The 24414-nt window shown below is 31.9% G+C and overlaps 1 protein-coding gene and 1 pseudogene across 1 annotated transcript; both read right to left on the bottom strand.

Moving 5' to 3' along the window:
- Window positions 1–6121: 6121 nt before the first annotated feature.
- LOC120118273 (laccase-12-like) lies at window positions 6122–7506 on the bottom strand. The gene is made up of 4 exons (XM_039138359.1): window positions 7349–7506; window positions 7124–7275; window positions 6708–7027; window positions 6122–6495 (listed from the first exon to the last, which is right to left on the bottom strand). The coding sequence occupies exons 1-4, from the start codon at window positions 7445–7447 to the stop codon at window positions 6191–6193; spliced, it is 876 nt and encodes a 291-aa protein (XP_038994290.1). The 5' UTR covers window positions 7448–7506; the 3' UTR covers window positions 6122–6190.
- A 1674-nt stretch (window positions 7507–9180) lies between these two features.
- On the bottom strand, window positions 9181–10234 carry LOC120118295 (annotated as a pseudogene).
- Window positions 10235–24414: the final 14180 nt, after the last annotated feature.

Here is a 24414-nt window from a genome sequence, read left to right as displayed (position 1 = left end):
GTGGGAGATTGTTGAAATTCAAAGCAAGCATCCACAAAGTAAAAAGGGGGCGGCTTGGGTTTTCAATAATTGGGGGCACCGAATTTTGGTACCCTAATTTTTAATTAAAATAGAAATAGGGTTAATTACAATATTAGTCCCTAACCTTCAACTATAAATACCCTAGCTCATTTAGTTTCAAAATCATCTCAAAATCCCAAAAATCATTTCTTTCTCCCATTACTAGAGAGCTTTCTTGTGAGTAGTGAGTGTTTTGTAAACACCTGTAATTTTTCTCTCTTAGTAAAAGATCTGCAGCAGTCAGGAGACGTAAGCAAAATTGGCTGAACTCCTTTATCAATTTCGGGTATTATTTTTCCGCTTTTATTTCGCATTCTCACTAATATGGTTATAGGAAAATTACTCATTACTCGTTTATTTCCCAACAAATATCATATCAAGCAGATCAATTACAAGCTTTGAAATGTATCATGCGTTTATTTTAATTGATCTGCGCAAAGTATTACATATAGATTATAGAGTGCTTGTACTTATGGGATGTAGTCAACTCGATCGAATGAGAATTATTATTTTAAAATATTTATTAGTAAGTTTTTATATTTTTTTAATTTTATTTATGAATGATTTAATAAAGATACATGCGTTCAAATTTAAAAACTTCAAGAGATAATTATAATATTTTAACCACTTAAATCGCTTGATTCACATTAATATAACGATTCTCTCACGAGTGCCATTGGACGTTTATATAAATAATACATGATTAATAAATCAAATCAGATCCGATGATCTAATAATTTGAATAGATGTTATGTTTGGTCCTATACTTTAGGAGTTTCAACAATATTAAAACTGATACGAAATCAGTTCAACCGATAGAAGTAAAAAGGGTATAATCTATTCGACTTTAGATACAATTATTTAGCAATGCTAATAACCTCCTTTGATCTAAACTTCTCTAGTACGAAAAGGGAAAAAAGGGTTGTTTAATTTAGTAATGTAAAAGAAAAACAAAGGTAAAAAAGTTCGATCTATGAGAGCAAAGCACTGTGGCAGAAACCTTGTAAAAATTAACCTTGCAGCTCCTGATCTCCATCCAAGAGATTTGATAAAATTTAAAGATTCAATACAAATTATCATTCATATTTTAAAATCGAATCTATTGAACGACTTCGATAATAAAAGAGAATGTTATTTTTTTCTTTTGGTCTCAATTTTGAGTAAATATGTTTACAAGATGTGTAGGGTTGTTCATTTTTCGGTTTTAACCAAATTAATCGATCGAACCGAATTAATTCGGTTAATTCGATCAACCGCCGAATTAATTCTGTCGAAAAATGGTTAATATTTTTTTTGTATCCGGTTAAAGGTTAATTCTATTCGAAATCAATTAATTAACTGAATTAATTAAAATTATTAAATATTATATATTATATATATTAAATACATATTTTAAGCTCAAACCGAAATCGATTTAATGTTTTGTTGACATGCAGATCAAGATCTAACTGATGAAGTTTTTCTCTTTGGCTTTGTTCGTGCAGTGGTTAATTTTCAAGGAGCGAGAGAGGAAGAGACAGCGTTTTCTTTATTTTTATTAGTTTTTTTTTACGTTTTGTTTTGGTTGGTTTTCAAGACGTTTCAGTTGTTTTCTTATTGTTAATTCATTTTGGACATGTGTTTCTTTTTCTAGTTGCAATAAAAGCTGGTTTTTCATTTGTTAACAAAAACTAAATATTAATCTAATTTATTCAAGGGGTCATGTTATGATATAATTTTTTTCTTCAAATAATTTATACTTAAATGATATTGATTGATTCAAAAGTTTTTTTAAAGGATCAATGTAAATTATTTATGGTTGTTAATGAGACTTATGCAAGATTTTATATTAGGATTGAATTTGAATTTATAAAATTTTAGGGGTGAAAACAAATCTTCAATAAAAATACATATAAAAAAATCTAAAATATATAATAATTTTAAATTTTTGGAGGGACGATTACCCTCATGCGCTCTCCTATTTCGATCCATCCCAACTATGGCCAAACTCTAAAGTTGAGGGCTTAAATTGAAGCTTAAAGGATGGAGATTTCCAATCTTACCTCTAGAATTTCGACTAAGGATGGACACCAACAAAATATTCATGACCTTTGATCAAATCACCATGAAGAAAGAAGGAAAGTTTAAATGAGGAAGGAGAAAAAAATGTGAGGAAAAAGAGATATGAGAAAGTAACCCTTTCCCCCTCTTATTTCCCTGGCCGTGACCTCACCCAACCATTAAGGAATTCAATCTTTGATTTAGGGGGAAATTTACAGCTCTGGTCCTTTCCAGTTTAACCCCAAGTTAAAAATATCCTTTTTAATCTATAACGGGCTTAAACTAAGCCGATTCACTTCATATTTGGGCAAGGGCTTCTTACATGCCTATCGGGGCATTACATGAAATATGGGTCCATTTATCCACAAAGTGAAAATTTTTTATTTGATTTCAGTAGATGCATCTATAAATCACATATATGTTATGAACTCACAACCTATAGTTTGTGAGATTGTTTACTTGATTATAAAAAAGACAAGTTTCAAATTATGTAATTAAGACTATTCATCTTGCTAAACCTAGTATGTTTATATTTTAGATAATATTGCATATCAATTCAAATAACTGTTACAAAACCTATTGTTTATAAAAAAAAACTATATAGCAAAATTTTGATTGATTGTCTCATTTTATTAGCTAAACTATGAGAACATAACTTTTGGTATCTATATGACAATTTACACATAGAACTCATACTCATCAAGTCAATATATTATACTCCTTATTGACTTATGGTCATAAATCATATATTTATCAATATAAAATTTTGGTTGTGCATTCATATTGAACCATCACTAATGCACAAAAATTAATATTTGAAGTAGATTGTGAATAGATATATACATGTGATTATGAATCTCACTTTATTGAATGCTTTGAGATTTAATTATGACATGAATTTTGTATTATTTTTCATCAGGGAGAGAAGAATCAACTAGATGAAAAATATAAATGAATTGTCATTTTATTTAGATCCTCGTACATAGTGACGTGAACTAGAAGTTCATAATATAATTCATTACAAGTTAATTGTCAAAAATATTTACTGACGTAATGAGAGTAATAAAGTCTCATATACTAGCTGGAAATGCTCTAAATTTTAATTAAAATCCCAAAAGAACAACATGTTCGAGCAAATGAATGTAAATTATGCCTAAACATGATAGTTGAATCGGTTTCAACGGTTAAAAAAATCTCGTAAATGTGTAGTAATATATAGTGATGTAATTGAGGTAGGTGTTCCTGAAGATACTAAGGCATAACTAACAATACAATTCTAGAAGAGTACCAGGTACCAAAAAAATAAAAGTGAAAATAATGATGAGACTTTGATAAAAGATGTCATTACGAGAAAAAAAGGGAACCAAAATAAAAAAGTTGTTGACAACGATTTTACAAACAATATTTCTATAGAAGTAAAGGAAGAAATGAGGATCTTGAATTGAAATCTATCCAGGAGTATAAATGTGAAATAATTAGCTAAAATAGAAAGACGTTATTCATGTGAAGTTAAATCAACTTCCAAAATATGAACAAGTAGTCTAAATACATAAAGGTGTAATGCAAGTTAGGTATAACTGAGTTGTTGTAAGATATAAAATACGACTTGAATTATGAAGATTTTTGCTTTATGGCGGATGCAACCACTTTATTAATCTGATAGTGATGGAAAACTTTATAATGCGTCTTTTGTGGATCCATATATAATGGTATTTATTCCTGAAGGATTAAATACTAAAACCAATTAAAATACTGGTCAGTTTAACCTTTGTTGATGCGAAGTAGTCATGAGACTCATGATATTTACTCCTTTAGATTTAACAATTTGATGGTGTGGAAGCCGCCTGTGTATCGTGATTTTGTGCCCTGCCTGCATACAGCCTAGTTCTAATTGTACAAGTAAAGAAGTTGTTCTCTTTGAAAAATTTCTTTCAAAGTATGGACGTAATACTTGTAAATGGGTTAATCAATTTGACATTTTCTTGTTCACTTCCTGATCGGGGTATAATTTCTAGCTTGATAATATTCATTCCTGCTATATGATATACTGTTAATCTGACGTATTCTTTCATTGGTGATGTTACCTTATCGAGATACAGACATCGAGACATATTCCACACATAAACATGATTGTCTGCACAGGTCTGGTCCTGACATTTTAAGAGCCCTAGGCAGAAGGTGATGACAAGAAGACAAGTGGGGGTCCATACATAGATTTCTCCATCATTAAAATGGGGTCCACTAAATTATTATATTTTCGAGTTTTTTAAATAAAAAATAATGTTTAAAAATATTTTTTAATTATTGGGACCCACTAAATTACCATATTTTTAAATATTTAAAATAAAAAATATGTTTAAAATATTTTTTAATTATTAAACTTAAAAATAATTTAAAAAATGGGCTCCCTCCAAGCTTAGGGCCCTAGGCGGTCGCCCCTCTGGCCTATGCCCACCGTGTCTGCACAATATTCATACATATTTTCAAGTTTAATGACTAAAATATTGGCAATCTAGCCATTGTACTATGTACTTAAATATAAATACGGGTTGTTTCCTTGTGACTAATATTATTTGATGAATTTTATATGCTGAAGATCATGGCTTGTGGAAGCAGGGGGAGTCCGTTATCATAGTATAGACGCATGTAATATTCAAGCTTTATAATATTCTGACGATTCATTTTTCCTGAAATATCTTTATTCGTAGGATTTTCAAACAGAGTATAGAGGAAATGAATGACCTTTCAAATACATGAAAAATATGGTGCATACTCGGCCTAACTTGTGGTTTCTTTTATCGATTGTACAGGCAGGGATCACCTAGGAGGAGAAAAGGCCCCGTTGAAGGGCATGGATAGATTTTATTCCAAAGAATCGTTTTACGAGAATCCGTTACAGGATTGTTCGTGCCGGAGGGTACCATAGAATGTGAATCCATCTATCATCATCAGATAGATCAATTCAAAAAGTAGGGCAATCATAATACTAAATTATGGTTGAGGTTGCGACTGCAGTGTCACAGTTACGGGTATTGTGAACGTTACGGGAGTTTGTAAATCTCGAATACAAGAAAATTAGCTCCGTTTCAGTAGATAAGTTGGCGGAGAAGAACCGGTTATGGGGATGTTCTGGGACTCGAGCTCTAAGCTTGTTCACAGGCCGTGATGTAGCGGACAAGTAAAGCTTAGAAACTAAAACCGAGAAATTCATATGCTCTTGGTAAGTTGACAGGCACTTCTATCTATTGATTATTCACTTGGCAATTAGATGGTGAAATCTTATTGATTTTATTATCTTTTAACTTTTTTTAATTGACGGTATATATTAATTATTTCAGATTGAGTTTTATAGAGCTTCATTATTAGAAGAAAGATTCTTCTAATTTTATTTATTTTATTCACAAACTTCAACATTAAAACTCTTAATCTTATTTAAACATTTTAATATTTCATCCACTAAATCAATTTATTATTGATTTTTCAACTACTCTTTTGCAATTGCTGAATTGTATATAAATAGATAACGAAATCAACATGGAATGTATCCAACATTATATTGTATGAACACGGGCAAACGGGTACATGCCAAAGTTTCTTGATTTGGGGGCCATAGAGTTGTTTTTTATGTATTAAAGATTATCTTAAAGATAATGATATAAAATAAATAAATAAATTAAAGATAATGATTAAACAAAAATCATGTCATGCAAGGATAGAATTAAGGGTAAGCGGTGATCTTGGTACTTTAAATTAAAAAAAAATGCTTTTATGATTAAACTACACCTTAATCTTCAAAATTTTATGATTTAATTCTAATTTCACTCCTCAGATCATGTGTCAGAGATGATGTTATATTAAATGATTTTAAAATATAAATGTCGAATTAAAAATATATATAATGAACTCCAAAAGAACAATACAAGTCACAGCTGATAAACAACGTTTTAATGAGAAAACACAAGTTATTTCCACAGCTAGCATGGATTTTTATAGGGCATTGATATTAATACACACAGCGATTTGCCCTAGTGAACGTTTTATTTGATGAATAAATCTATGACAATGGCACTCGAAAATCCAAACAGTTCAATTAAAAACCAGTACTGGTGGTATAGTATAAAATTCCGGTGGTATTAAGTCGACCGGAGGAGGAAGACCGAGCAGTAATATAGTATTGGCCGACGTTTTGGCTCGCGCTGAGCAGAACGTCCACCGTCTGCCCCGGGGCTAATGTCAAGGAATTCGAGAATGAGCGTTGGGCATACGACGCATTTTGTCCGACGATCGTCAAGCTGTGTTGCGCGATGGCGAACACCATTGTTTCATTGGCAACTGCATTTATTAAACGCAGGAGGTAGAGACCCTGGTAATCCACTTGTAGCTGATATGATGTATCTGTACAAACACAAGGAATTATGAATAGCGTTAACTGTATTATTATAAAAAATTAGGAGAGTCAAATTCAAAAATATTTCTAAATATATATATATATATATTAATAACATGAAAATTTTACGTACGGATGTATATAAATAAAATTTTAAAATAAATTCATTCAATAAAATAAATAATCTGAGAATTCGAAATCGTGAGTGTTAGATGCATACCGTTACACCCATATGATTCTCCGAGATGGCCATTGATTGCGTAGGCATCTGGTTGGCCAGGAACAACGGATTCCGTCAACTCTTGTCTAAACCATTCTCCAAGTATAATTGCATGATCTGAAGTAGGTGCAGGGAAAGGATATTCTTCACCGGCGGCCGGTAAAATGACAAAGGCTCCATAAACGGTGGCTTTAGCCCAAGCACTCCGAGCGTGCCACCATAAAGTTCCGATTTCATCGTCTAATTCGATCTCGTAAGTGAAGTTTCTTCCAGGCTGAATCAACTCATTTACACCATTAATTGAATCCCGGATGCCCTCCCTACCCCAGAAAAAAAAAAACAAATAAGATCTTAAATTAATCGTTTCCCGTCGAAATATCTGTTTATCTTTTCTAAACTTGAAAATTAATGTATACCAGACAATGGAAACAGCAAATCTTCCTTGATTATGGACGTTGACATAAACAGTGTCGTCTCTTCGGGCCCGAATCTCAGGTCCGGGAAAGCTACCGTTGACGGTCAAGACGGTTTTTGTGCTGCAAAGCTTGGTAAACTCTGTTTCTTGCAACTGTAAATTAAAACCATATTGATGAGATTAAAGAAAACAAATAATCAAAAAGAAGTTATAAAAACAAACTTACAATGAATTCGTAATAAACGTCATCGGCGCCGGATAAGAGAAGGAAATTGAAAAACGAAAGCACTGATAACAAAATAAAGGCCTGTTTCTGGGAACCCATTTTTAATGATAGTGTTTTCTTCAGTTTGTTCCCTTCCTTTCCTTGGTACTCTTTGGGCTTCGTTTCTTCTTATTTATATAAAAATGGCCATCTTGATGCTCAAATCAATTTGGTAGAAAAACAAAGACGAAGGTTCTGAAATCGCTATACATTTTCAAGAAATTCAAAATCCTCAGCCCAGCCTACTTTGTAGACGTATAAGCTGACGAGCATAATTCATAGTCAAATTTCACATACATACATACATACTATTTTAATTTTATAATATTCTCACCTTTTATTATTGATATTTAAAAATGTTAAAAATATATAAATAGTGGGGACTATATTACATATCTTTATTGATATCCTGATTAAAAAAGTTGCTACGTAAAATGACCTTCTAATTTAAAATAAAAATAATAAATTAACATGTTCGTTAAGAAAATAACAAACTTAAAAGGTAATGGAATTTGAAACTCCCAGAAACATTTGTCTCACATCATTTTTTGAAGGCTTAGGTTATATTCTACTGAATACCGTGACACCCAAGTTACCCTACAAATTGCAGCAACCTTGTTATTTTATGAGAGAACCGAACGCATATTTCCACAAGAAAATGTAATTAATAGTTAGGTCCGAATTGACTTTAAAATGTAATTAATTAATTACTTGATTAGTTTAACTAATTAATAACTAACGTCTTTCAATGTATAAATATACAGTTGAAGAGTGGTCAAGTTTTTTTAATTCTTCCTTTCTTACTATTATTATTTTTAAATAATATAAAGATGATTATGAGAGTGTATCTGTCCGAAAGATTTCAACATATTTAACAATAAATGTTCAAACATCTTTTGGCATTACAACTTGAAACCTCTAGGCATAATCTCTTTAAACAATGAGATAGCTTGATTCGTTTAATTTTTTGTTCCAATTATTTACCCATAATCCATCTTATATATTCATATTTATTTAAATATTTAGATGATAAAATATATTAAAAATAAAAGTAATTGAAAAATATTTTTTTTTACCCTCCCAATGACCTCGTCATGATTAAGCTGGTTATAAATTTGTTCACATTTTCAATGACAAAATATATTTCATATAAAAAATATCTTAATACGTTATACTCAATGGAGAAAGATACCAAAGTCTTCCTCTTTATTTTTTTCTTAAACAAGAGCTTCTAGAACTGTAAGTTATCAAAGAGATAAGTATGGAGAAACAGGTTTTTATCCTATGTAAAGATGGCATGGATAGTCAGAAATGGTAAGCAGTTCTCATCATCTTCAACTATTTTTAAATCTCATACAAATTTCTTTAATTTCTTAATGACGACTTTGATTGTTGACAATGGATTTAAATAATGATAGCTTGTCGTTCTTTTCAAATTTCTCTCTTGAATTTTCAACATCAAGAATTTAAGAGAATTAAGTTCTTTTCCCATACTTTTTATGAATGAATTTTTTTCATTAATCCGAGAAAGAATTGTTTTGCAGTCATGATGAGCCTCTTATGCTATTATTCAAAAGTTCTGTTCTTACTATAAATTTAGGATACACTTGACTTACGAAATCTAAAACTATTTTAGGAATAATATTTTCAAAATATGACTTGCCTTTTGATGTGTTTGTAGCCCACTGTGATACTTTATTCGTGTTTCCAATCCCCCTTTGCACATTACAAAGTCTCATACTTGAATACATGGTTTGGAATAAACCCCTAAAATGAAGTTCAAATCTCATACTAGGAGATGCACAACAGGCAATCTCACCGTGAAACACGACCACTCAAACGCTATGCATACATGTTTCAAAGCTCAACTAATGATCAAACATTTTATCTCACAATCTCAACAGGTAGAAAACCTTTCTCGATGGAGGCCTTGACGGCATCCAAAACCAACTGAGTCTTCCGGCTGATTGTCGGCCACTTTTTATCCGGCTGTGCACCGTTCTTTTTAATATTTTTCACCAAGCTAGCAAACTCTCTCACCATGCACACTTCCTGAGGTAGATCTACAGTGACAGTGTGTTCACTTGGAAGCTGCACCCATCCTGTAACAAGTTCGTTAAAATTGGGTTTCGTGGATGTAGTATACGAGGCCTCGTGTTCTTGGTAAGGAATAATGAAATCCGTAAGATGTAAAGTTCCTAGTGTTCCTATAGCAGTGAGATTCATTGTCAAATTTGATAAGAAAGAGCAATGGAAGGTTGCGATTTTGCCATTGTCCCAGAGTAGTGAAGCTCCACACTCTAGTAATACACCTGCTTCATTTAGAACCGGATTTCGCATGGCTGTGACGGTTTTCGGCAGCTCATAATTGGCTGCCAACAAGATTGACCTGATGCCGTACCACCCTGCATCACCTAGAGCACCAAGAGCATCAAGATCTGGCTTCACAAGAATATCATTCTTGAGAAAATCAGGATCAGCACAAAATGTGAATCAACTGTTTACCTGAGGCAGTCAAAGGTTATATTAATCACTATTTTGCCAGTCTCTACAAAAGCATTTTACTATCATAATCTGTTAAAATCCTGCACATAGTTAATATGGTAATAACCATTTTATTATCACAAAAGCATAAACTGCATCAAAAGAAAATTAGATAACATTCTAAGCCAACTGAAGCTCATGCACAGATCGGAGGCGCACAAAACACCCAATTTTCTGTCCCTAATTCTCAGCCCACTCTGCTCTTCAAAAATCATCTGACATGCCATTTTACCACATACTAAAGCTTATTCTGGAATACTTTACAGAAGTGTACCGATCTATGGAACAACATCTATAACCCATGCTACCGTACTCGAGAGTGCCGGATAGGAGTATGTCTCAAACAAGTTTGATCAGATTTTTTTAAGTTTTTCCATACATTTGAAGGTTACTTGAAGATCATATTCTCAAGCCAAGCCCTGGGTACAAGTGACAGAAAGGGTAACTAAACTAGGAAGGGGGTATCTTTTATTTTTATTTATTTATTTATTTATTGTTTTTTTGGGGGGGGGGGGGCGCAACATGACCAATATCCAATACTGAAACTCGGTATATATTTTTTGCTTTTACCCTTTTTTCTTTAATTTTTAAAATTGTCGTCTTTCACTATGAGTTGTCAAATACGATTTTCCATTATCCTAATGATAGTTAAGGTAAGCCGAAGTCTGAAAATTAAAGTCACCGTCTTGAATGGAAGTAAGAACTTGCAAGCACGAGCCTTTATTGTTCCAAATATTAATAAAGTATGCATGCTTCTCATCCCAATTCTTGTCATGCTTACACTTTGCATTCAATTTATGGAGCTCCTTATGATTGTATGGAGGTTGCGGAATAGGCTGGTGAAAGCCAAACTACCTCAACACTCTTTCGAAGACCAGTACTCGATAAAAATAAAATGGATCAAAGGTGTAATAGCACACCAATATTTACAACTATCCCAAACATCTTGTTGCACACATGAAATAATTTCATCACCTACGTACGGTTTCCAAATAAACTATAAAATAAATTTAGAAATGAATTATCTAAAAATTTAAAATTTAAGGTAAACATAACTAAGACAACACAATATAATAATAATAAAATTCAATTAATCAAATTATATATATTCCTCTTTTTTGCTTCTAATATTGATATTCAACCTAAACTTTTAATATTATTATACACTAATCCCGTTATTTCTATTTTATGCATTCATCTGTAAATCAATTAAAAATATTCATCAATTATTTTTAATCAAAAATATTTAATAAAATTCTAATTAACATTTTAAATCAAAACTAATAGAAATATTATCTTCCGATAAGAAGAAAATCAATCGAAGTTTGATTAATCGGTGTTAAAAATGGAAGTTTGTGTCAAGCCACAACATCAGACATCCACCGATTTCCATTATAACAATATCATTTACGATTAATGACGTCTTTCACATTTCACGGTACAAGAACGCCAATATCTTCGATCCCCAACTATATTAACGAGTATTCTGAAGATTTCCCAAAAATGGGAGATACTGAGTGTGAACTAAATTACTGGATTTATGCAACATTAAAACTCCCCCAATCAACTCCAATATATATGCTCGAGTTCATATAAAACTTATTCCTCGGTACTATTTCCATCGAGCGAAAATTGATTCTGCAACCATGATAGCCTCAAACGTCGACCTTGTAAATTTGGTTCTACTGTCGTCTTCTCAAGTAACGTATTGCAAGCAATGCACTATTGAAATCTCATTTATTAGGACTCTGAGTTGCATGACCACATCCTCCAAAGTTATCATACATTCTCCACATGGAAAATGAAACGTACGTGTCTCTGGTCTCCAACGTTCAATCAACGCACTAATCAAACCCAAGACCAACTTGAACTATTGAATAAGAGTTACATAGTAAAATCCAGCTTGTTGCAAGTTATATTAAATCAACTAGCTTGGCTTTTTGAGAATATTGATTCGATGACGGATGACTCGTTGTGTATCTTCTTACAATTAATTCAATCATGAAATTAATCAATTAATTATAAAATAAATTTTTACCGTTTAATAATAACGATTGTGTTCTCAAATAAAATATATTAACATTTTATTAAATTAAATTATAATAACATCATCAATTCCAAATTGCTAGAAATATGTCAAGATGAAGTAGTTGATTTTGTTTTGTCATTTGAACGAATTTATAGATAAAATAACTTTTAACAACAGTAAATTAATCTAAATATTAATTTAAACAAGAACAATTTTATCTGAAAATAATTTAAACTAACTAACTATTAAACAACAGGAAAAAAATGAATAAAATAAAATTTGCCTTCTATTCGAATCTTTCTTTCTCTCTTCTCTTCACTTGGATTCCCCAAGATGTCCAATATATATATATAAAATTATCGCCCCAACCAACTAATAATTGTACCCGTTATTGGGTATCAATAATAGTGAATGTCTCAGGAAAGGCGGGTTAATATACGATTAATATATAGCATTACCGGATACATTAAAATGTATTTAATAAATTCGGTTTAGCGGTACCTATTATGTTGACAACTAATAATGTTTTAGGTAGAAAATATGAAAAACTATTAAAAAATTTGGTAACCGGTAAACTTTGGTTATCGGTAAGTATCTATCCTTTTTATAAAAGTGTCCATACTTTTAACATATCAAGTAAATTTTACCGGTTTTGTCATAATGAATCTGGTTTTGTCATATTTTTACCTGTTATATTGTAAATTATCTATCCTTTTTATAAAAGTGTCCATACTTATTTCACTGTGAAAATATATTTATTATTATCTTTAGTTAATATTGTTAAATTTAAAATCTAAATAATATTTTATAAAATATCAAAATAATCAAATAATTTTTTGTGTAAATGAAATTATTAAATTAATATTGTAGGTGGAAAACATGAAACACTATTAAAAAAATTGAAACATAAATTACATAACTTTCAAAAAAGTATATATCATTTTTATAAAAGTGTTCATACTTATTTCACTGTTGAAAACATATTTATTATTATATTTGGTTAATATTGTTAAATTTAAATTCTAAATAATATTTTATAAAATATCAAAACAATCAAATAAAATTTTGTGTAAATTAAATTATTAAATTAATATTGTAGGTGGAAAACATGAAACACTATTAAATAAATTGAAACATAAATTACATAACTTTAAAAGCAGTTTTAAATCCTAAAAAGTGTCGATACTTTTAAAAAATATATCGATCCAAAACGATATACCAGGTAAAAATATGATAAAACCGGTAACAAAATGATAAAACCGGTAAATTTAAAAGTGTCGATACGTTATATAAGGATCGACACTTTGTGAATTTAAAAGAGAAACAGTTATAGCGCCTATAATGTGTCGATACTTTAAAAAAATATATCGATCCACAACGATATAACAGGTAAAAATATGATAAAACCGGTATCAAAATGATAAAACCAGTAAAATGATACCGGATATATTGAAAGTGTCGATACTTTCGTAAGTACGTGTAATAAATTATCGACACTTTCAAAGAAATAGGTAATTATCCTTTCGAAAGTATCGACACCTGACATAAAAGTATCGACACTTTTGTATTTGTATCGATATTAAATATAAATAACATATCCGATGAAAATATAAAGACCATAGCTAAATATCCTCTGAAAAAAGATAGAACGGACGAGTTTTTGAAATCGAAGAGTAATTGTTGCTGCATTTCAGAAGGCGTTTCTAAAGCGAAGTTTGTTTGTTTGTTGCTGCAGTCGAATCGAAAAGTATGTTGTCGAAACCCTAATTTTTTATTATTACAGTAATCGCGATAGGGTTTTTTATGTGTTGTTTGGGGTTTTGGAGTAAGGAAGCATTTGGGACCGATTGCAGGTAGAAATAGATATTCAAGGAAAAATATAAATGTCGATACTTTTATTAAATATTATAGGTAGAAAATGATATTATAGGTTGTATAAATGTGCCGACACATTTTGGTGTGGCCATTCAAATTCTTTTGAAGAAAACCGTTTTACCACAAGAGTAGTTATCTATATTTGTATATTGAAAAGTGTATGTAACAAAATAATTTGATTTGCGTAAACTGATATATGAAGGAAAAATGGAGTCAATGGGTTGGAAAATTGTTGGTGGAGCAGATGACTTTGAAATTGAGGCCGAGACTCGAAAGCAACCAAAGGGTGGATATATGTACTTCTAGTAAGTATCAATGTCTTTTTGTTATTATTGTTGAAATGGTAATTGGATTAAAGTATCGATAAACTTTAAATTGATTACAAATTTTAAATGTTAACAGTATGGCCAAATGCAAAAGGATGAAGGGAGATGGCACACAGAGCGGTTCGGTATGTAAAATGAAATTGACATTGAGTAGTATTAGTATTTAGTGTTAATGTATTGATTAAGAAACGTTTATGTTTAATATTAGGTGAAAAAAGATGTGAGGTCCAAATGGAATTCAATGAGTGATGCTGAAAAGGAACCTTACATCACACAGTCAAGGAATGATAGTAAAGAATACAAAGAACGGAGGAAAGCACATGAAAATAAGGTATTCATTAAACTTGTAAATACGTTGATACAAAATATATAAGAACTATAACATTATATATTGTTAAAAAATGTAGGAAGTGTCGACAAGATGCAGCATTAAAAGGGTGAATTTATTAATTAAACACCTTAAGGAGAAGGGTCAGTTGAATGTGCTGGGAGAAATAGGTTTTGGATCGTTGATCGGAGTAAGGGATCGACCTATTCGGAGGGAATTGTGTCGATCCTTGATGGCACAATTTGACGCCAGTCAATGTATGGCTAAGTATGGTGATTATTCATTCCCTCTGGGGGTATCGACTGCTGCAGCCGTATTGGGGGTACAAAACAAAGGCAAAAGTGTTATAGAAGTCTGTAGGAGTAAGAACTGGAAAGCACTTGCCTCCAAATATGGTTTGAATCATAAGGTGACATATGCTGAAGTTGAAGAGGATATCAAAAGTGGATCTTACTGGGGGGATGAGCTGAAGGCCCGAGTTCTATTGTACCTTGTCGGGATATTTCTTTGTCCAACGGGTGATACGTCAACGAACAAGGAATATATGAAGCTCATTTGCGATGAAGGCTTGAAGGGTGAATTCAATTGGGCTGAATATATCCATTCGAGATTGATTGAATCAATAATCACCTTTAAAAAGGGCAGCCAGAGATACCTCAAAGGGTGCATAGCAATCTTAGAGGTAAATGAGTTGAATCACTTTTTTGTGTTTTTATATAAAAATATAAATTTTATTATAAATGCAGGTTGCACTGTTCGATTTTTGGTCGGGCTGTGAGGCAGTGCCGGCTTATGAAAGAACCGGAGTGGCACGCATCCGTGCATGGGGGAAGGAAGAGGTGGTTAGAGTGATGGTGAAGTTGAAGTTGGATAGAGGGAAGAAGCAAGAAATGGTAATAAATGTAATTAAATAATATTAAGAATATAATCAATGTCTTAATATTTAATTTAATTTTGAAGGTTATTGGCAAGGATGTAGAGGAGGCAGTGGAGGCAGAGGAGAAGAAAGGAGGGATGGTTGTATTGGGGGATGACGGTGAGTGGGACGACGGTGAAGCAAAACAGAGTAACTTCGACATTTTGATGTCTGAATTGGCTGATATCAAAAAATTCCAATTTGAAATCATGCAAAGATAATCAAGAGTCGAAGAGAAACTTGATCAAGTCGTAGAGAAACTCGAGAGAGTCGAAGATACACTTGAGAGGCATAAGGGGGTAGTGGAAGGAAAATAGATGGAGTGGTGAAAGAAGTAGAGGTGTTGAGGGTGAAGTGGTGAAAGAAGTTGGGGTGTTAAGGGGTGATATTAAGATGGTGACGGGAGAAAAATTTGAGGGAGTGGTGAAGGAGGTTGTGGATTTGAGGAGTGAACTTACGGGGTGAAGGGGGTGGTTGATAAATACTCGGACGAAGGAGCTCAATTGAAGGGTGAATAAAAGAGATGAAGAGCTATATAGAAAAAAGTACGATGAACTGAAAAAATATGAAGAAGAAAAGAGGGAGGAGGAAGAAGAAGAGATGGAAGAAATGAGGAGGAAGGAAGTCGATGTCATTTATACACCGGAGAGTGTTATAGCAGCAGTTTTGGATTCGGAATGTCCTGCACCCCAGAAGAAGAAGCAGAAGGTAAGTTTAATAAAAGAATACTTAATTTGATTTTTATTATGTTGTTGTGACAAAAATTTGTATGCAAAATTGTAGGTTGAAAAGCGGATATTCCAAGCGGAATTGATGACATCGAAGCTGCAATTTGTGATTATTTATGGAATAGCGAGTTAGAATCGGGGTAAGTGAAATATATTGTTTTGTGAGTGATATTTAAATATTTCATGACAACATATTAATCCTAATGATTCATACAGATATTCTGTAATCTCAATGGGAAATCAATTCGCTACTGTATACGACGTTGCAACGTTGAAGCCTACGGAATGGGTTGGCGGTGTGGTAAGTAGAAAGTAGAAAATGTTAAAACTTATTGATATGTTCTGATTGTGTAATTAATTTTGTTAGGTTATCGATTTGCTCGCCTGGACCATATGCTACGATTCTCAAAAGTCACTCCGGAGGATTGGCTACCTTCCATACCTCTTAGTGGTGAGTTAAATTAATAAATATTGAAAAGTAGTGTTATAGACGGTAAATTAATAATGTTTGTTGCGTAATTACAGCAACAGGCGTTGGAAGCCAACAACAAAGAAAGTGTTGAGAGTATTTCTACCTTCTGGGGTGTCATATTGGATAACTATGTGAAATTCACCGACTGTGAGAAGGTAAGACACCATACCAATTGCAAATGATGTTTTCAGATATAGAATGTTGAATTTTGTCAAATTGGGTGTGAAATTTGTTGCAGATCATGATCACAATAAACTACCATAATTCACATTGGTATCTGTTGGTGTTGGATATGGTAGATCATGTTGTAACAATATATGATAGTATGTTTACAACTGAAGCAGCTAAACAGAGAGTGAAGGATGCTAAGAGATTGGTATGTATGTATGTATGTATGAAAGGACATTATGTAAATTATAATGCATAATTTTTTTGGTGCATAACTTCTTCTATTTTAATGCAGATTAAAATATTAGATTCTTATAATAAGAAACACATTTGGGTTGAGTCCTGTGGATCTCTAGGAAAGTATCCCTTGAAAAATTTCAAATTTGTGGAGCATAAGAAGAATGAGCAATTGAATGGGTATGAGATGTTATCACAAATAGAAAGCTTAATTTATGCAGTATTCATCATAATTGACATGTGTGGTTTTCAAATTTTGTAACAGATATGATTGCGGCATGTATGATGATGTGGATGGAATCGATCGGTTTTACAGGGGCAACTGGTGATTTTGTAAGTGGATAGAAAAAATCGTTTGTGGTAAAATTGTTAAAAGTCGTAGATTGAATGCTGTAGTTGACAATACTTAACGTTCTGACAATTTGATATAGGTTGTTGGAGACTGGGATCGATCGCGAGTATTAAACGATCTCGTAAGCCACAATCAAAATGAACGAAGACAGGAGATAACAAAAACTGCAATATTACATAAGAATAACAAAAGGATGCAATGATGTAAATGTAGGGTTAATTTTGTATAAGATTTATAATTTTGTATACGATTTATATTTTTGTATGTGAATATAATTATGAATGAGATGAGAAAAGTTAGCAGTATGTTGTTGTACATGTTTCTTATACACATTAAGGGTCATGTTGATACTTGGAAGTAAAAGGCAAATTTACAATATGGCCAACAGGGTGCACCCATAAAGTGTCGATCCATATATAAAAAAGTGTCAATCCCAAAACATCGAAAACCAAAAGTATAATGTAATATGTAATTTTTCAATCTAACCGGTACAATTATACCGGTTTTATGAGAGAATATGTCTAATAATGTGTCGACACTAATATAGTTTGTGTCGATATTTTTTTTCCAGAATGAATGGAAAACAGGGTGCACCCATAAAGTGTCGATCCATATATAAAAGTGTCGATCCCAAAATCATCGAACCCAAAAGTAAATGTAATATGTAATTTTTCAATCTAACCGGTACAATTATACCGGTTTTATGAGAGAATATGTCTAAATAATGTGTCGACACTAATATAGTTTGTGTCGATATTTTTTTTCCAGAATGAATGGAAAACAGGGTGCACCCATAAAGTGTCGATCCATATATAAAAAGTGTCGATCCTAAAATCATCGAACCCAAAAGTATAATGTAATATGTAATTTTTCAATCTAACCAGTACAATTATACTGGTTTTATGAGAGAATATGTATAAATAATGTGTCGACACTAATATAGTTTGTGTCGATATTTTTTTCCAGAATGAATGGAAAACAGGGTGCACCCATAAAGTGTCGATCCATATATAAAAAGTGTCGATCCCAAAATCATCGAACCCAAAGTATAATGTAATATGTAATTTTTCAATCTAACCGGTAAAATTATACCGGTTTTATGAGAGAATATGTCTAAATAATGTGTCGACACTAATATAGTTTGTGTCGATATTTTTTTCCAGAATGAATGGAAAACAGGGTGCACCCATAAAGTGTCGATCCATATATAAAAAGTGTCGATCCCAAAATCATCGAACCCAAAAGTATAATGTAATATGTAATTTTTCAATCTAACCGGTACAATTATACCGGTTTTATGAGAGAATATGTATAAATAATGTGTCGACACTAATATAGTTTGTGTCGATATTTTTTTCCAGAATGAATGGAAAACAGGGTGCACCCATAAGTGTCGATCCATATATAAAAAGTGTCGATCCCAAAATCATCGAACCCAAAAGTATAATGTAATATGTAATTTTTCAATCTAACCGGTACAATTATACCGGTTTTATGAGAGAATATGTCTAAATAATGTGTCGACACTAATATAGTTTGTGTCGATATTTTTTTACAGAATGAATGGAAAACAGGGTGCACCCATAAAGTGTCGATCCATATATAAAAGATGTCGATCCCAAAATCATCGAACCCAAAAGTATAATGTAATATGTAATTTTTCAATCTAACCGGTACAATTATACCGGTTTTATGAGAGAATATGTCTATAATATGTCGACACTAATATAGTTTGTGTCGATACTAATTTAAATATCAAGTGTTTTCCACCGTTTACGATATATAGTACTCTTAATCGAGAATCCCTAAACATAAAGGCAAGCAGGCAGATCTTCCTCTTTCTTCTACCGTTATCATAAGTGACGATCAGATATTCAGGTAAATTTATCGATATTTTATGGGTTTGATTGATTTCTATATTGGAGTTTTTATCCTGAATTTGTTTGTGTTCCATTGTAATAGGGGTAGCATCCAACCAAAATGGCTCCAAAACGTCAGCGTCAGAAGCGAGGTCTTTCTCAAAGTTCTTCTCAACCCAGTTCTTCTCAACCACCTCCTTCTATAACAAACGATTCTTCTGAGGAAATCAGGTCCTTCGAAACTCTGAACTTTAGATCCGACATGGAGAAACAAAGATGGCAGACGAGTTTTAAAGTAAGGAAGATTCGTCCCGAACGTGTCATTGACCTGGGTTTCTTGTTTGATGATAAATATGCATTTAGTTTTAAATCCACATTTACATCTTGGGGTTGGCTTGAATTCCTTGGTGTAGAACCAATATATTATCCCAACCTAGTTAGAGTCTTCTACAACAATGCTTCCTTACAGCCCAAGCCTAATAAGACTAATATAATAGGAATTAATACACATGTCATGGGGAAGGATATATATATATCTCCAGAAACTATTGCGGAGGGTTTAGGTGTAGCGAATACAGGGGATTCAGATGAAAATGGTGTAGATTGGTCTACAATTAAACGGGTTACTAGAAATAGCCTAATTCACCTCGATGTAGAGTCGAGAGTGTTTCACAAAATGCTCACATGGTATATCCGGCCTAGTGGGGAAAACATTCAACGCTTCGAGACAGCGATTATTGGTGGATAGCAAAGTATAAATCCAAAACGGCTCCAAACATTGCAAAACTCATATTTAATACAATTGTATATGGTCACAAAGGGAGCAACAATTTCAACTACACTACCATATGGATGTGTCATCACCCATCTGTTGAAGAAGAAGGAAGTTGATTTTTCGCATGACGCCCCTGTTCGATTAACCCGCAAGATTGACATGGTATTTATTAAAAAAGCGGGATATGATTTTGTTGAAAAACTCGGTTGGAAGCGTGTCAAGGAGGTCGGATTAGATCAAGAGAGGAGGAAATGGACCCCGTTGGCCATGAAGAAGAGCAACCAAGTGGAGACGCAATGATGGAAGAAGCTCCAGTTGCAGAGGATGTCACAATTAAGACCGTGATGGAATACATGGTCAATTTTCGGGAGCATATTGATTCCCTTATGAGTGGAATGCGATCCGATTTCATCATTGCAACGTGAAGTCTCCATGTTGCGTAACGAATTACGTCAACGACATCAAACGAGTTAGGTAATTCATTATCTATGTTTCTTAACATTTACACGTTCTGAACTTTATTTATTTTCTTTTAACAGATGTGGACAACCAAGCGATCGCAGAAGATGAAGCTGACGATGAAGATGACGATGATGATGACGATGAAGCTGGCGATGAAGATGATGACGATGATGATGATGATGATGAAGATGATGATCCAAACAATTATATCGTGTCTGCAACGCCGCCTTCAAGAAAACTTTTAATTTTTGATCTCAATGGTGTCCTTGCCTACATCCCAAGACTGCCAGCAGGTTTTAATTCTATTCTTTTGTATCCATTATTTTAACATATAAGCGTAGAACTTTAATCTCATTTTCTTCATGTTGTAGATGTTGTCCTCAGAAGAGGATTATTTGAATTTATGCAATTTTGTGTCGACAATTTTGTTGTTGCCCTTTGGTCTTCAAAGATGAGGTTAGAACATGTTTGAGGCAATTGAATTACTGTAGTCAAAATCGTTAATATACATTTGAATGTTAACATTCAAACTTGATTACAATCTCAGGCATAACGTCGACCGTGTACTTGAGAAACTACCTGTATTTTCCGAGCATTTTCTATTCGTGTGGGTAAGATGAATGTCATTACAGTTTGCTGACTTTTCGTTGTCTATGATTCCTACATATTTATGTTCGACTGTTTGTGAACAGGATCAAAAAAAATGCAAAACATACGATTCTGTTACCTACTGTAAAGATCTCAATGATGTTTGGAACGCGTGTCCAGATTTTAACGAGCTAAATACACTTTTGGTCGATGATTCAGCGGAAAAATGATTTATAATCCGGTAAGTTGCATTTATGCAATATGTTTTTCCAGTTGAACAGGTGTTCATACATTGATTATTTTAACAACTTATGTGTTTATATAGAAATACAATTACATATGTCCACATACATTTGACGCTGCTTCCCATTCGAACGACAAAGCTCTAGGTATGACACAAATTTATTCATGCTTATGCGAATTTAATTTATTGTTAGTAAAATTGCACCTCATTAGTTTGATAATTGAAATTATTTATGTATGTCCTCATAAAAAGGCGGAAACATACGAGAGTATTTGGAAAATTTGTTGAAGGCCTCTAATGTTCCGGACTTCGTTAGAAACAACCCTTTTTCATCGGATTAATTTTGTTTGTCGGTACATTATTTGAACATTCTTGTGTATTTATATTTTGGTGTGATTATATTGTGTGTATATTTTCATTAATTATTCCATATTTGCTTCTATGTGTACATATACATTTGAGTGTCTATACTTTTTTAATATATTGTAAAATATCTATCATTTTTATAAAAGTGTCTATACTTTTTCCACTGTGGAAAATATTAATTTAAGGTTATCTTTTGAGTGAGTTTTAAGATATTAATTTAGTAATTATATGCGTCTAATGATTTATTTTTTACGTTACGGTATATATTATTATTAAATTAAAAATTCTTAATATTATTTTATAAAATATCAAAACAATCAACTAATTTTTTGTGCAAATGAAATTATTAAATTAATATTGTAGGTGGAAAACATGAAACATACTTAAAAAATATTGAAACATAAATTACATATCTTTAAAAAAAGTATCGATCCTTTTTATAAAAGTATGGACACTTTCAACATATTATAATAAAATAGGTAAATTTGCAATATAACCGGTATAAATATACCGGTTTTATGCGCGAATAGGTCTACAACCTATATCGACACTTTTTAATATTGTGTCGGTACTTTATGTCCATATTGGAAGAAAAATGTGTCGATACGATTTAAAAAAGTGTCGACATTTACACATCGGAACCCATAATTATAATGTAATAGATAATTTTGTAATATAACCGGTATAAATATACCGGTTTATGCGCGAATAGGTCTACAACCTATATCGACACTTTTTAATATTGTGTCGGTACTTTATGTCCATATTGGAAGAAAAATGTGTCGATACGATTTAAAAAAGTGTCGACATTTACACATCGGAACCCATAATTATAATGTAATAGATAATTTTGTAATATAACCGGTATAAATATACCGGTTTTATGCGCGAATAGGTCTACAACCTATATCGACACTTTTTAATATTGTGTCGGTACTTTATGTCCATATTGGAAGAAAAATGTGTCGATACGATTTAAAAAAGTATCGACATTTACACATCGGAACCCAGATTTATAATGTAATAGATAATTTTGTAATATAACCGGTATAAATATACCGGTTTTATGAGCGAATAGGTCTACAACCTATATCGACACTTTATAATATTGTGTCGGTACTTTATGTCCAGATTGGAAGAAAAATGTGTCGATACCATTTAAAAAAGTGTCGGTAATTTTAAGTAACGCGGTTTTTCTTCCTTCATTCAAAATATTTATATGTACATACAATAGGAGTCATGTTGATACTTACGATATATTATATGGAGATCGTTGTCATTCCATTCCGTCTTCGAAAAAATCAGTTGATGTAGGCTGTGTGCTTGTACTCAAACTGAGCTTGACTTGAGGACATGTTAGTTTGTTATGCCCCTCACCGTTGCAATTTTCATGTTCAATTTAACACTGTATTTCAAATTCATTTCATATGTAATTGGAGTTTGAATTTAAATTTCAATTTGAGTTTGAATTTCAATATATATTTCGGCTCCACTATAAATATTAGCCCAAGTCAATATGCATGTTATCATTGATTATTCCTAATTTCCATTGTTTTTTTCCAACGTATAAACGCGAGGGAAATCCCGACCATTTTATTTTTTGGTCAACTTTAAAGCGTCAGAAACGTTTCGGGCGTATGATCTGGGTGGTATACAAGAAATGTAACAAATAGCAACTAAAATCATAAGTTGAGTACCACCCAAATCATAAGTCTGAAATACTTCCGATGCTCATCAAAATCCAAAGCTCATATGGTGCCAAGCAAAAGGAAATCCAAATCCAAATCTCATATGATGCCAAGCAAAAGGAAATCAAAATCTACAACTTGAGTTTGAACATTGATATGATATGTTCAGTTGTTATCATGTTGGGATTTTCTCGTTTTTGATTGCTTGGATAGTTGTTCTCTTGCTTCTTCAAGTGTTCTTAAGGTTATCCTTTGAGTGAGTTTTAAGATATTAATTTAGTAATTATAGGTGTCTAATGATTTATTTTTTACGTTACGATATATATTATTAAATTAAAAATTCTAAATAATATTTTATAAAATATCAAAACAATCAAATAATTTTGTGTGTAAATGAAATTATTAAATTAATATTGTAGGTGGAAAACATGAAACACTGTTAAAAAAATTGAAACATAAATTACATAACTTTTAAAAAAAAGTATCGATCATTTTTATAAAAAGTATGGACACTTTCAATATAATAGGTAAACATATGATGTAATAGGTAGCGCTTATATAATGTAATAGGTATCGTTTATATAATGTAATAGGTAGTGGTTATATTGTAAAGTGTCTATCCTTTTTATAAAAGTGTCCATACTTTTTTCACTGTGGAAAACATTAATTTAAGGTTATCTTTTGAGTGAGTTTTAAGATATTAATTTAGTAATTATAGGCGTCTAATGATTTATTTTTTTCATTACGATATATATTATTATTAAATTAAAAATTCTAAATATTATTTTATAAAATATCAAAACAATCAAATAATTTTTTGTGCAAATGAAATTATTAAATTAATATTGTAGGTGGAAAACATGAAACACTATTAAAAAATTGAAACATAAATTACATAACTTTAAAAGAAGTATCGATCCTTTTTATAAAAAGTATGGACACTTTCAATATAATATAATGTAATAGGTAAATTTGCAATGCTCATTGTGGAAAACATTAATTTAAGGTTATCTTTTGAGTGAGTTTTAAGATATTAATTTAGTAATTATAGGCGTCTAATGATTTATTTT

The sequence above is a fragment of the Hibiscus syriacus genome, unplaced genomic scaffold (assembly GCF_006381635.1).
Source record: "Hibiscus syriacus cultivar Baekdansim isolate YM2019G1 unplaced genomic scaffold, ASM638163v2 tig00110328_pilon, whole genome shotgun sequence".
Classification (NCBI taxonomy): domain Eukaryota; kingdom Viridiplantae; phylum Streptophyta; class Magnoliopsida; order Malvales; family Malvaceae; genus Hibiscus; species Hibiscus syriacus.
The sequence above is the reverse complement of the archived record's forward strand: the minus strand, read 5'-3'. Positions and strand labels throughout refer to the sequence as shown.